A 14,748-nucleotide genomic window follows, 5' to 3' on the forward strand; every position below is an offset into this window, starting at 1 on the left:
TTGTAATCTACAAGGAGATACCCACACCTGCATTGGAGGGATGGATGGGGATGGTGGCTGTGTGGGTGGGTAGAGTAAGGTCCAGATACTCTGGTTACATATCCCTGCACTGAAGTGAAGTCAGAGCACTGGGGCAATAGTGGCCCCTTCTCGTGCTCTCTGACCCTCTGGCCCTAACATGAAGAACATCACTGTTTGGTACTCTGTTGTATTTAACACCTCTCCGGCGCTTTTCAACCAGTCTTTTTTTATAACAAAGATGAACAACAATCTTTGTTTTCATTATACTTTTAAAAAAATTATGTATGCATACAGAACTGGGATACAGGCCAGAGCTGCAGGGGCGGTGAGAGGCTTCACCAGAGACAGAGTGGGGAGCAGAACAGGCCGACTGACAAAGTACCCTGCTGAGGGGAGCAGCGGGCGGGCCAGGAGAGGTCTGCCGCGCCATGTGGGTCACCTCCGGGGGGGGGATCGGACTCATGCTGAAATGGTTTTAGTTTCTTAGTGCTGTGCTTTCACCTGCTGCGCCACCAGGGAGGGCCCTGTTTTCATTATACTTTTATTGGGATGTCTAAAATGGCTACCATTCGTTTGTGGCATAAGATTCTCTAGTGATTAACAAAAAATATTTTCCAAAAACACTTAATTAGGTTAAAGAAGGGGTTAGTATATAAAGCTCAAGAACAGGCAAGATTTACCTATGGTGCTGGGGTCAGAATAGCAGCTGCCTCTCGTGGGTAGTCTCTTGGAGGGGAAGTTCCTACGGTGCCAGGAACATGGTATTTCCATGTCTAGACCAGGGCCGGAGTGTAAAAATCAAAGTTAAAGCTGTGTACAAGTCAGTCAAAAAGATAGAGAGGAGTCCATTTCGAGATAAATACTAATTAAATAGTAGTTCAGGTGGAATATGGCAAAAGGCTTGCAGCAGACCTTTGTGGTCAAAGCCTGGACAGTGATGGACTGGGCAATCTTGAAATGTCCTCTGGCTCGTCGGTCTGTGGCTTGGAGGGCTGAGCCCCACGACGGCCCAGCAGACAGTGTGACAGGCCCCCCTGAGCGGGGGCAGCCTCCAGACCGCGGGCGCTTCCTGGGGGGTGGAGCAGGACTGGCGACTCCATCAAAGAGCCTTCCCGCCCGCCCCCTCCTGCTGCCACCCATGCCCGGGCGGGCGGGCGGGCGGGCGGGCGCGGCTCCATCCCAGCTTCCTTTCTCTCCGCACATCGGGCCGAGCCTCAGCTGCATCTATCATCTGCTTCAAGCTCATTAAAATTATTTCTTTTTAGTTGCAAATGGGCTGTTTATGATGATCATTATTTGAATGGTCTGTGCCGGGCTCCGGGCTGTCTGTCTGCTGCTGATGGCCGGTTAATCAGATGAGCCTTCTCCCCGCCTGGGCCTGGCCCAAAGTCTGGGGCTGTGTTAATCACGGCTCCCCTAGGGCTGGGGGCTGGGGGCTGGCGGGGGGAGCATCCGAGTTCTGCTCGATCATCAAAGGCGAGGCCTTGCTGGTTGCGTACACGTGTGAGGGGCTTGGGACATTCATTTCCAGAAGTTGACTCCGAGCCAGTATCGGTTTATGTTTATAGTTTTCCCCCAGCAAAATAAAAAGGGCCATGAGCTTTTTAAAAACGTGTTTGTTTGAAAAGATTCTAGTCTATTCTGTCGCGGCCCTCTTGCTTTGTTGATGTTCAGAGGTTCCTTCCCTTACTGTGTTTGGAAATGGTTTCTAATGTCTTCACTTCATGCAGCACACTCAGCCATGCTCTGTCAGCCCTCCCTTTTTTTGGTGAGATTTTTACTGAGCTGTGAAACTCAGAACTTAGAATCGCTGATCTCAGGGGGGAGTTTCTGAGTTCTCAGTTTATCTAAATATAAGACATAAATATAAGATATCAGCCAACCTATAGTGAACACATTGCACCCATTTTTCAGACAAGCTCCCTGAACATCCCCCAGCTCATGGAACAACAGCGCTTTTAGAGCAGGGCATTAAAATGTTGCCTTTGTAATCTACAAGGAGATACCCACACCTGCATTAGGACTGACTAATTTATTGCAGTAGCCCTGCTTGAATCACCTGACAGAAACATGAGTGTGTTTGTTACACGAGAGAGAGTGTGTAAGGAGCTTAATAGTATGGTGCTTGGTACCTGGACATACCCAGCCAGTGGTAGCTCTGAGGTAATCTGTTGATGACGCTGCCAGTTTTGTCTGTGGATTTACCGTAGAAATGTAGCATGAAGGTAGCGCTGAAGGACAGGCATAGATTTAGGCAAAGTTGGTCACATTATCTGCCCCAAGGGCTACACTAGAAAGACCATGAGTTGTGCTTGCAGTAAGACCGGGACTGGGGGTCGGCTGATGCTGTTTCGGACAAAGCAGACAGCCCCGCACCCCCAGCCGCCCGGGAGGTCCTGGGAGAGAGACCCAGGGCAGGCCTGGGGGTAGCGGTCCAGAACAGCACGTCAAGCAGTGGGCTTGCCTGCTCTGAGAGGAAATTCGCTGTTTTAAATGGAGTCCCCACCGAGAATGTGGTGGTGGGGTGCGGGGGGGGGGCAGCATACCAGAGATAAGCACAGAGCATCAGATGCACAGTAATCCCAAACCGAGTGGTGTCAACCCCAGTCCGCCCTGCAGCAGTGTAAAAATCCTATCTTTGCCTTCCAGATAGATGAGAAAAACTGTGAGCACGTGGCCGCGACTCAAATTGACCATGACACTCCAATTCCTTCCCTCCTGCCAAGTGAGGTTCTGTCCACCTGGCTGTGCCACCTGGTTGGTTTTTGTCTACCTTTGATCAGTCCTGTTACTGCAAACACAGATCTCTCCCCGGTCACTCAATATTTTGGCCGTGATCGATTGTGGTTTCTTTTTTGAAAACTACAGTATTTTTTAAATGATGATAAACCAGAAGTCTCCTGTTTATCTTCTGTCACCTTGGCAGACTCTCAGGAGCTGTTTCTGTTTCTCTCTCATCTCTCATCTCTCTCATAACGCCTTGTCTCCCACCTGGTTCAAAACTCCATGGGGCAATGGCACTGGCTACCCACCCCTGCCTTCTGTCACTGGACCCAATGCACGCTGTGGACTGGGTTTCAGCACCTTGGAGAGCAGCACGCATGGCTTCCCTTCCCCCTCTATTTTAAGCCCTACTTTCATGCCTTCCTCTTCTCCCTTCTAGCCTCGTGAGAGGTCAGACATTTCTCCAGAAGTAGAAAATCCCTCTCCGGTTTCCTCCCAAGCATTCCGTAGGTAGAGTCATTTGTACCAGGTTTGGGGTTCCCAGCCTCAGATGGATATGAGGTTTATGATGCTATGGTGAACTGCTATTGAGCAGATTTACCGACTCTCAGACATGATATAAGACAATTACTGTGCATTTCGTCTCTTAGAGGGAAAAGGATTTGCAGCGGGTTAATAGTACTTTTATTTCATTATCTAATGGTAAAAGTGTTTCATTGTGTGTGCAAGATGAATGCGTATTAGCGATGACAAATGGGGTCTTTCAACACGGTGCCGGGCCTCATCATACATATGTTAGATTAAAGAGTTCACCCTAGAAATACACTCTCGCATCTGCGTGTGTGTTTTTAATAAATCTGATTGCAGAAATTTATTGCATCACCGGATTTAGGAAATTATGGGGCTTGATTGCTGCAAATATAATCGGGTGATATATACAGAAATGCTCCTCGAGTTATGGTCCAGAAAAAAAACCCATCTCGGGATGGTGCAAGAAAGCAGCCGACCACATAAACAGAGCATTTCTTGAATTATGCAAATGAAATCCATGACAACTCGTGGTGAATTGCACTCCCCTCGTGAAACTGCCACCGTTAACGTGAAGAGAGCTGGGAGGGGTGATCAAATATACATGTGCGGCCGGCAGACATCGTCTGTGACGTGTGAGCCGAGCGCCCCCCGTTCTTTCCCTCACTGTCTCTCCCTCCATCATACATCCTGTAAAAACCTGGCCTGACGGCTTCATCGCACATAAGTAGGCAGAGGGCCCTTGCAGCCCATTTCTCCTGAATCCAGAAGCCGCCAGTGAAATATTTCTTATACTCGAAGTGAACCTTAAATGATTTACTGCAGGATACACAAAAGGTCAGCTTGCTTCTTATTGGCACCTTCATTTTTCCAAAATCTACTGAAATTAAAAAGCCATCTATATCTTAAAAGGCGAATTTATGAACCCTTAAGTGTAAGTAAGTCATAGTTGGAGCCGTTCCCATCTCTGATATATGAAAGCTGTCGACAGCACTTTCTTACACTATAATATGCCCATACAATATGCCGCACTTGACTATTTTGACACGGTTTGGAGATGTTTTCTACAGTTACTGACAAGCTTATGCCATCACTCCCTTGGAAATTTAAGAGGTGGGGCAGGAGAGTGGGGGAGAGATGAAAAAAAAAAACAGCTCCGCCCAACTTTATGGGAGATTATTGATCTGGCCCGACTTCCGACAAGCAAAAAAAAAGCTGTCCCGGATTTTTTTTCGGCTGTTTCCCCAGTTTCGTAAATTATTCATTTGTGCCAGGAGTCAATATCCTGTCTTTTCTCAGCTTTGTAAGTTAAGAAAACTTGTTCGGAATGCTGTTTTGTACGATGATTAAAAAGGAAAAGAAGGAAAAAATCTTTTTCTTTTCTCTCTCTCTCTCTTTTTATTGTTCCAGAAGGAGCTTAATTCCGTCGCTTCTGAGCTGTCTGCACGGCAGGAGGAGAGTGAACATTCTCATAAACATTTAATTGAACTCCGCCGGGAATTTAAGAAAAATGTACCTGAGGTACAGTATATTTGCTGTTATAGAATTAACTCAGTAGGAATGCAGATTTTTCTCCTTTCAAACTATATTTTGAAAACTGTAGACATAAGTGACTAACAAGAAAAGAAGCTAATTAGCCACAAAGAAAAATTACAGCCCCCAACCTTTTGGTGTTTCTGGTATAGGCGGCTCTCAGCAGTGCTGTCTAAAAGTAAGTGCAGGACGCGTCTCCATTAAAGTCATTGTTTCTGAGGCCTCTACAAAGCGTCCATCCCCCACCGCCACCACCAGTCATATCCAAGTCAAATGCTGGGCCTTGACAGGGAAGGCAGTTTGTCCAGAGTTCTTGATTTGATTTTGCTTTTCTATTAGCATGTGGGCGATGATGGCTATAGACCCCAGCCACCCCCTCAGGGCCTCCCCTCCATTTCTGTCTCTGAACTGCCTCTCCCACCCCCTGCACAAGCCTCTTCCTTCCCCTTCACCTCCTTCCTGCTACTCCAGCCACCAGCGCCATGAGGGTGGTTGAGATAATAACCAACCCACCCCCAGCCCCCCCACCCGGGAGAAGCTAGAAGGGACACGTTTCTGTTCTTTGCCAGGGTGAATGTGTGAATTCCTTTCCCTCCTCTATCAGGCCCCCTGCTGATTCTCAGATTTAAAAAAAAAAAAATCGTGGGAATAAACACAGATAGGAAAAAATACAATCTGTGAGTGCATAGCATGTCCGCCAGGAGGTAGGCCATCAGGACCTTATGGGACAGAGAGACCCAGGCCACCCCACAGCCAGCTGGGCATCGCTGTGCTCAGGGCAGCTCAAGTGGAGTTCCCTGTCCAGACCCTCTCGCTGGCCTGGGCCCAGGAGGAGGGAGTGGGAGGAGGCAGGCTTAACAGGGGCAGAGCTTTCAGATCTGAGCCGTGAAATCCTCACCTGGTCCAAGTCGTAGTTTCTGTTCAAGGCCAGTGAGAGGAGAGGTCTAACCGGGACCGAGCCTAGAAAGCATCTCGGGTTTGAGAGCAGAGGGAAGGTGCGCTTGGAAGGGAGGCGGAATCCATCCACGCTGCTCCCTGTGGGTCAGTCCTTGGCTAAGAACTAGGGGGTGCCATGTGTCCTCGGTTTCCTTCTCAGAATGGAGAACAGTTTGGTCTCTAAACAGATTTTTCTGCCCCAGCTGGGAGTCCCAGAGCTTTGCCCTGGGCTCCGGTCACTGGGAAGCGGAGAGAAACGGCCTCAGACCTACCAGCCCTGCGGGCCTGCTCCCTGGTCAGGACAGACCCTCCTTGGGGTCCTCCTGCCCCCGGGCCGCAGGGGGCCCGCAGGTGAAGATGGAAATCCAGGCCAGGTTTTAGGCCTCCGAGTTCAGCTTACATAATTTTAATACTGCATAATTATGCAATTATGTAATTAGGAAGAATAAGTTTCCACTCTATTATAGTCGTGCCTCTGAAAATTCTCATCTTCGGCACTAGTCTGCCGGGGATCCATGCCCAGGCTTTATTTCAGAACATCATCTGGCCGAGCCCGGCTCCCAGCTTGCTCGGGTCTTTGTGCTGCTTCTTCCCCTGCCGCCTGCAGGGCCAGGCAGGCGGGCAGCGGGCCTCTGGGGTTGGCCACGTCCCCTGCATGCACGTGCCGGTGGGTTTGTGCAGAGAGCCTGTTTTGGGAGCCCGATGACCTGCACTCACCGCCACAAACAGACCAGTAGCCCGGGTCTTTGTCTCCCTCGTTGAGATTTCGGGGACTGGTTTCCGAGGCCCCTCCCAGCCTGGGCGTTTCCTGGAGGCTTCCTGCTGACGCGTTTCATCTAGAAAGTCATCCAAATGCCACAAGAAGTCAACAACACTCAGCCTCTTGGACATGCCCCCGAACCTGGATTTCTCAGGCCGTTGGAGGCTGCTTGGTACATCTGGCCACAGCGAGGCCCGGGCCGGGGGCAGTGTTCTCCAGAGATAGGCCTGGGCCTCCCGCCTGCCTCCCTTGAGTTCGCTCCCCTGGCTGCTCTGAATTCGAGCTCACAGCCCGCTGGTTGAGCCCACACACCCTGGGCTCGGGTGATCACATCAGCATGTCCCTCGAGTCCCAGCAGGGTGCTGGCAGCTCTGAGGAGCCCGGCACATGAAGCAGTGAGGAACCCCGGGTCTTGCCCAGAGGCCTGTTTCATTGTGAAGACGTTGCTGCTTTACCTGAGCTCGAGTGAGCCCCACCCCCATCTCCTGCGGGGGAGTCCCTGTGGGTGTGGTGACAGCTTGGGGAGTCCCCCCGAACCTCAGCAGAAACTGGAGCATTTAGGATTAGGACCTGGCAGTGCCCATGTAAAAGCCCCAGGCTGCCAGAGGCTTGGGGCTCCACCAGGAAACCCCGGTGTCGAGGCCCCTCGAGGTCACTGATGGGGGTTAGGGCACTGGGGTCTGGAGATGAGGGGCTTGGGGGTCACTGGGCCAACCTTTCTCCTGAAGACAGCCGAGTGCTTCAGAGTTCATGGTGTGTTCCAGCCTCCCTCCGAACTGGGAACAGGTGGGGGGGGTGACCCACCCAAGCCCCCTGAAACTGAGCAAGATGGGCACAGAGAGGCCTTGCTGACTCCGTCTTTGCTCCCATGGGATGGGGAAGCGGAGACACCCGGGCAGAGTCTTCCAAGGAAGGGACCACGCTCCAGCCCCGCTCAGGAGAGCAACTCGGGGGAGACGGGGTTCCCTGGGTCCTTTGCACCAAGAGCTCCCGTGATCAGATCCACCCGGGAAGCCACTTCCTCTGTTCCTCTCCCAGCTGCTGCCACGTGTGGGACTCCCAGAGGCCCGCAGGGTGGAGGCTTGGCGTGGCCCCGCCCCTGGGCTTCGGGACACTCTCAGCACCCTGGGCACATGGTGGGTGCGTGCGCGTGGGCCCGGGGTCGTCCTGGGAAACACTGGCGCCACTGAGCCGGCGGCTGGCTCTGGCTCCGCAGTGAACTCTGCCCCTCTTTTTCAGGAAATCAGAGAGATGGTGGCTCCTGTGTTAAAAAGCTTCCAGGCTGAGGTAAGACCCACGGCTGTGCATGTCTCTGAAGTACCCCCGCCCTCTAGACCCCGTCTCAAGCCGCCGGGGCGGCCAGCAGCCTCTGGAGGCGTGAAGCCCGGCCAGCCTCCAGGCACACGGGCCGTCTCCTCCAGGGCAGCTAGTGGATTCTGGCCCTGCGTTCCAGGGCCGGGCCCCCTGCGTTTGCCCAGCCGCACACCAGCTCTGCACATGGAGACCTGTGCCCCTGAGCAAACCACCTGCCCGCCCGCTTGGCTGATTGAAGCCAGAGGTTTGGGCTCCGTGTCCTCTCCTCTCCTGGCTTTCTGCTCTGTTCGGTTCTGGAAGACAGCCTTGTAGACAAGTCCAGTCGGTCACCAGCTCACGCTGAATCCCCTCTACCAGCTGCTCTCTGAGGACAAACTGGACACTGTTCGCTTTCTTCCCTGCCACCCTGCAGGCCCCATTCCCCTAGCAGCAGCTTTGCTGTCCTCAGCTGATCCTCTCTCTCCCCTTCCTGGGTTCCTGGGGCCCCACGATGGGCTGGAGCTCCCCAACTGCCCTCGGGGCTTGCCTTTGTGACCGGGATGCTGAGTCTGGCTGGGCGCTAGGTCAGGCAAGGTGGACTCGCCCTGATGCAGGGCAGCGGAGGGGTCAGCGCTCCGAAGCTGCGTCATCCGGGCTCTGCTCCCTCCTCCCCTGGGTTCAGGCGGGGCCCTGGCAGGTCTGGCCCTTCTCGGGGCTCCCCCCGGACTTGCTTTTTAAGCCTGTCATCCCCCCCAACACCACATTACTTGAATCAGTCTCTTTGGAACTGCATAAGCGCATAAGGCAAATATGAAAGTAAACAATAACTGGATTTACGCAAATGTCGCCGATTTCCATATTTTCCAGCCCTTCATTTCATTACCAAGTTGACTGATGTGCTTATTTATTTATAGGACCATCCGGTATTGATTCATTTGGTTGTGAGGGGCCTGGGCTAGAAGGGAGGCGGAGAGGGGGGACCAGAAACGAAGAAGGTTAGGAGTGTGTTGCCCTGGCTGTGCGCGTGTGTGTGTTTGAAAAGAGGTCTCATGTGCCGACTCACGATTCATGAGGGGCTCGCACACGCGTGTAACACACACACACACACACACCCTCTGCCCGGCCAGAGGCAAGCACTGAGCTGTTTGCACAGAACCTCGCTATGGTGACCCTTGCTTGGCTGCTGTGGGTGAGCGTCTCTCTTCGCCACTATGCACCTCAGTTTCCTTATCTGTTAGATGGGAATCAGGGCGTGTGCTGCTTTCTGTGTTGCTTGGAAATTAACTGAGACAGGAGGTGCAGGTTTCCGGGAACCCCCAGCCCCCGGCTGCTGGGGCCAAGCACGGACTGGGGCAGCCAGGTGGCCCTGCTTCTGCCGCTTGGCCTCGACCTTGACCGTGACCTCTCTTTGCCTCTGTTTCCTCATCTGTAAACTGGGTAATATTGTACCTACACCACCGGGTTGACATTAAGCACGAGCGACGTTAAACCGGTTATGTTGCTGGCCCTCGTCATTGGCGACCTCCCACTCAGGGTGACTTGGCCTACCCTGTGTCTCGGCTGGAGTCTGCTTCCTTCCTACCTAGGTGTCGAAGGCTTTTTGTCTCAAAATGGTTTTCTGTCCTGAGTTATATGATCTTTCGGAAGGAGGAAATTAAACGCTGGGTTTGTGCAGTGAGCTCACGAAGGGGCAAGTGCTTCCTAGTGGGAAGTACCTGGGCAGGGCTCGCTGTGTGGCTTCAGGGAACTTCCTGAACTTCTCTGAGCTTTAGCGTTCCTCCCCACTTTAGCCAGTGAGGCTAACGGTGAGGATTCAGAGAACTAAGCAGGATGGAGACAGTTGGCATGGAATCTGGCACACAGCTGGCACTCAGTAGGTGTTGAGGGAGAGAGAGCCCATGGGGCGGGGGTGGGGGGCAGAAGAGAAGATAAAGCCGAATTCTCTTGTGTAAAGCCAAGTGGCCTGTTGAATAGACACTGTTTTAGTAGCTGGGGAGCTTCAAAGAACTTTGTTAATTTTCTTAGGAGGGCTTTCCATCTTCTCTTTAATGTGCCGAAAAGACGGTGTCTGTCTGGAGTTTTGCTCCTGAAACCCCCGCTTTCCGTCTGATCTATGGACTGCTCCACGCGGCCAACCCGTCCCTCCCTGCGTCTGGGGGTGGGGGGAGGCCCACCCTAGCAAGGTGTTAATAAAACGCGTCTCCTTCGCCCAGAACAAACTGCACACGCACAGGCCATTTATAATCCAAATTTGATTTTCATTTTAATTTTTTTAATGAGGATTCATCCTTTATGCCGCTTCCCTCTCTCGAGCCACCAGGCTCTGTGCTGGAGCCGAGGACTCCCAAGTGGGCATTAATCACCTCCCAGGAATATTCCCGGAGGCAAACACCGTCCCAAGTCACATAAACTAGCCCATAAAACGCCAGGGCTGAATATCGTTCCCGTCAACCCTCCTTCCCCAGTGCGGGCCTCTTGGTGAAATATAACACGTTCAAGTTCATTCCTTAATTTCACTCCAGCAGCTCCTGGATATACAGGGTCTGGGCATCCTCTTTATCTGTTCATTCTATAGATACGAGGGGGTGTGTGTGTGTGTGGTGTGTGTGTGGTGTGTGTCGCTGGTGGGGGGTGCAGAGGAAGTGAATTTGCCCTGCTGTGAATCAAGGAAGCTTTCCCTCCCCGCCTTGATTGCTTAGAGGACAGTCTTGATTCCTCTGCTCCTGGAAACAAAGACAGCCAGAGAAGGTAGCTTAATGGAGACAGCTTGAAATGGCCAAAGTTTGAATATCCTTGCGCGCAGAGAAAAGAGCAAGACGAAAGCCCCGCTAATTACAAAAGTTGCTTTATGAAAGATAATTCAAAGCAATAATTTAGCAAACATAATCAAGTCGCACAGATGGGGTTGTTGATGGATGGATTGCAACATGCAATTAGCAGTTCTCGCAGTTACATATCATTAACCCTCCGAGCACAAAAATTATTTTCTCATTATTAGTTGAAAAGGTAAAATTAAGCTGACTAGACAGTAAAGGAACAAACTACAATTAATTACCTTCATTTATTACAGTCATTATTTTAAACTTATTTTTACTTGGAGAGAGAGATGGAAACATCTAAATTAAAAGTTTTGTTATGCTAAGTCGGAGGTGAAACTTTTCTAAGAAACGGGGTGCGCTGGCCCAGCGGGGCCACAGGACCCTTGGCTGGAGGTGATTCTCTCTGCTTTCGCCCTCTTCCGCCTTGAAGAGAGGGTGGCCAGCATGGTGGCAAACCCAGTAGCTGGGCTGGAACAGAGACTTTCACCTGGGCCTGACTGAAGCGCAGGCCTTTGGGAATCGGGGCTGCTGTGGCCTCCCACCCCCAGGGGAGCAGGAGAGTCCCCCACCGCTCCCCTCGTCTGCATGCACAGACGGTGCGGTGATCGCTGCGCGGTGACCGCTGGGATTCTCTGTCACGTGACCGGCCAGCCATTGGCTTCTCCTGGTGCGTGTCTTGGTGCCCGTCATGGTGGGTGTGTTTGGTTGTGAGGGTTGAAACCTCTCCCTGCCCGCCCAGGTGGGAAGGGGCTAGTGTGGCGTGACCACCTTCCAGGAGCTCAGCAGTGGCCCCAGAGCTACCGAGAGACCTCCTGGCTCGTCATGCATGCGCTGAGCGTTTATTGAGAGCCTACTGCGTGCAAGCTGTGTCCTGTCGGTAGATGCTGGGCCCACTCACCCCGGTAGGTCACCCCCCATCGTCAACGTGACCCCGTCAGACAGGGCAAGGCAATGGAACCCTCCCAGGGGTTCCGAGTGTCTGCTGGACGGCACCCCCCTGCCGCCCTGGATGGGTGCCCGGCACACCCACCCCGCCCTGCGTGAGTCGCTGCTCGCTGATCCCAACCAGCGCCAAGCCTGACGTCACTGTTGGCTTGTCCCACTCCAGGTGCGCACAGGACTGGAAACACAAGGACTCCCTGCTTTTTCCTCCCAGGCCATTGTGCAGGGGAAGGGGAGTCCCAGCACAGGACAAGACCCCCAGGGGCCAGTACACATTGCTGCAGCCTGAGAAGGACCCGCAGGCTTCTCACAGCCCGCCTCCCCTGAGCCAGCCACCCACCCCACGCTGCCTGACTGGGCCCTGTGTTCCCCTCCCGCTCTCCCCTTTGACATCAAAGGCAGCTGGAGGATCAAATAATGTTATAAGGCAAACGGGGAGGGGCCTATAATTAAGCAGCGCTCAGACTTCCCTTGTCAGTGATGCCCCTTGGGGCCACAGGGGACGTTCACACGTGCAGTCCTGCCTGGGAGAAGCGGCCTCCTTGTCTGGCAGGAGCCCCTGGGGCAGATGAGCCGTGGGGGCAAGAGTGGGCTCTAGAGCCAGGTGGCCAGAGCTTCGTCTGGTTCCCCCGCTTCCCAGCGGTGTTCCCTTGGGCAAGTCACTTCACCCCTCTGGGCCTCGCTTCTCTGGTTTTGGTTTGGAGGTGATTACAGGCCCGCCTCTGGGCCAGGGTGAGGGCAGCACTGGGCGCTGGGGGGGCCGTGAGTCTGCCTCCCCGCGGACGGTGAGAAACGCCCTGTCACGGTCACTGCTCCCGTGAGCCCCCCAGGAGGCTTCTGCTCTCACGCTCTCCCGGGTGGGTGACTGAGCCTCGGCACCCTGGCGAAAGCCGAGGCTGCTAACCGCCCCACGTGTAGGGAGCAGATGCAGCTCAGAGAGGAAAAGCCTCTTGCCCAAGCTCACACAGCTCCTGACCAGCAGAGCAGAGCAGAGGGTGGAAGAGGCGAGCTTCTTGGAGGCTGCACAGAGGCCAGAGCGGGGTTGGGGGTGCAGCAGGGGCGGGGGGACACGTCCCCCAGCCAGACCCGGCCCAGGCGGGCATCCTTGCTGCGCCCTTTCAGGCAGGACCTGCGGGGCGCTGGGCCCGAGCGCTGCCCAGCTGGGGGCGCCTGCAGGGGGGTGGTGAGGACTCGCCCGGGCCCGGCGCACGCCCCGGGGTCGCCCTCTCCCGTGACTCCGTCGCTGCGAGGGTGCAGATCTCCTCGGCTGCCATCCCCGCCGCGCCCCTCTGGTTTCGCCCTGCCCAGCTCGGGGTAAAACTTAAAAGGAGCCGAACATCCTTCTGAATCTAATATGAAGCACCCCGAGAGCGTCATTGAACCTGTCACGCTGTATCACAGCCAGATTAAGAAGCAGCAGCAATCCCCTTTGATTCCATATCCTGCGCCTTATAAAGTAAATTATTAATGCCTTTTCCCCCCAGTTAAGCAGTTATTTGCAGTTGTTCCGGGTATTTCTCATTAGAAATAACATCATCTAAAGAACGATATTGATTGATTTTTTTAATCTTGGAATCATGGACGTGAACCACATATTTATATGACATTCCCCTTAACTAGAATTCTCATGCTTTATTTTTATATTATTGATCTTTTTGACACGAATTGCTTCTTGGCCTTGTGCGAACGTTGTAAGCTTTCCGCCGGCAGAGGAATGGGCCGGCGTCGGGCCGGGCGGGAAGAGGGATCGCTCGGCGGCGTGGCCGGCACATTCCCGCACATTTAACAACAATTAGCCTGTGCTGACGCCACGTGGGCTCTCGCGTATGAAACTTTACAAGCCTTTTAATGGACTGCATTATGGAAAGCCACGAGGGGCCGGCCGGGGGGACGGGCCAGGGGCCGGCGTCCGTCTCCTGGTCTGGGCTGGGTGTCCCCTGACGCCGTCTGCCGGGGCAGGGGTGAGGCAGGGCCGCTGCACGGGTGTGTGGCCATCGCACAGTCGCTCATGCCTCTGCCCAGTAGGCCTTTATGGAGCACCTGCTGTGTGCCAAGCCTGGTGCTGGGTGTTGGGGCCGAGGGGGTGAACATTACCACCCATGTATCTGTTCGGATAATAGCTGAGCACCTACTGTGTGGCAGGAGCTGCTAGGGTGGGACCCCTGGAGCTTCGTGTCCTTTGTGATGCTGGACCTTGGGCCCAGAGAGGGTGAGGAACCGCCTAGGGTCACACAGCCTGGCGGAGGTGCCCCATGCTTCAGGGCCGTCTAAAGCCCTCAACCAGAGTGGCCTCAGCCAGGCACCGGGAAGTTAACAGCTCTGGCTCCGGGGTCTTGGAAAACCAGGTCGCGGCCCCACTACTGCTGCTTAGCTTTGCGACCTCGGGAGGGCCCCGCATCCCTAGCCTCGGTCTCCCGTTTTGTCAAATGAGTTCTTATAACACCCACCTTGTTAGCCCCGGGGTGGGGTGGGGAGGGCAGAGGACCGCCCACTGAAAGGTCTGCAGACTAGCCTCAGAGGGAGTGCCAGAGCGTTGTGCCCACCCTTGCTGCTAAGATTTCGATACTCGAGCGTGTGACCTGTGGTCCAGTAGCAACCGCATCTCCTGGGAGCTCAGTAGAAATTTGGTCTCTGCCAAATCCCAGCCCCAGATCTCCCCGATAACCTGGAGATTTGCATGCACCTTGAGGTTTGAGACACTTGACCTTTGACCCTGGTTTGCCCCATGGAGTCCCCGGTGAGTTTATGAAAAATTCCGAGACCTGGAGTCCGGAAGTGGCAGGCTTGCTTGTTCTGGTGACGCTTGGGCTTCTGGAACTTTAAAACCTCCTCGCGGGGATTCTCACGTCTGGAGACTCAGCCTGCCAGGCTTCTGTCGTTGGAGACAGACAGACAGTGGAATCCCCCTGTGGTGTGCCATAGACCGGAGCAGCTGGGTGGCCACCTGTGTGGTCAGTCTGCCAACGTCCATGGTGTGGTCGTCAGGGGCGGGAAGACCACAGCAGCAGCTCCCGCGGCTTTCTGCCGCCCGGGTTTTCTACTGCTTCATTTTTCCCTCCACTTTTTGATGTTGAAATGCACGTTACATAACAGCTCCTAGCCACGACTCGGGCACAGCTCGCCGCATCAGGTGTGCCCACGGCCCTCCACCGTCCCGCCACGGGGCTCGCCTGGCCTCCCAAACCGAAACTG

At 54.1% G+C, this 14,748-nt stretch overlaps 1 protein-coding gene across 1 annotated transcript in view; it reads left to right on the top strand.

Moving 5' to 3' along the window:
- The window catches only part of CUX2 (cut-like homeobox 2), a 195,402-nt gene that overhangs the window by 118,563 nt on the left and 62,091 nt on the right, over positions 1–14,748 (top strand). The window contains exons 3-4 of the mRNA XM_012730883.1: positions 4,684–4,794; positions 7,742–7,789. Coding sequence (XP_012586337.1) covers positions 4,684–4,794; positions 7,742–7,789 — 159 coding nt within the window. The remainder of the gene's footprint in view (positions 1–4,683; positions 4,795–7,741; positions 7,790–14,748) is intronic.

Source organism: Condylura cristata, unplaced genomic scaffold (assembly GCF_000260355.1).
Source record: "Condylura cristata isolate star-nosed mole 26May11 unplaced genomic scaffold, ConCri1.0 scaffold00029, whole genome shotgun sequence".
NCBI classification, from domain to species: Eukaryota; Metazoa; Chordata; class Mammalia; order Eulipotyphla; family Talpidae; genus Condylura; species Condylura cristata.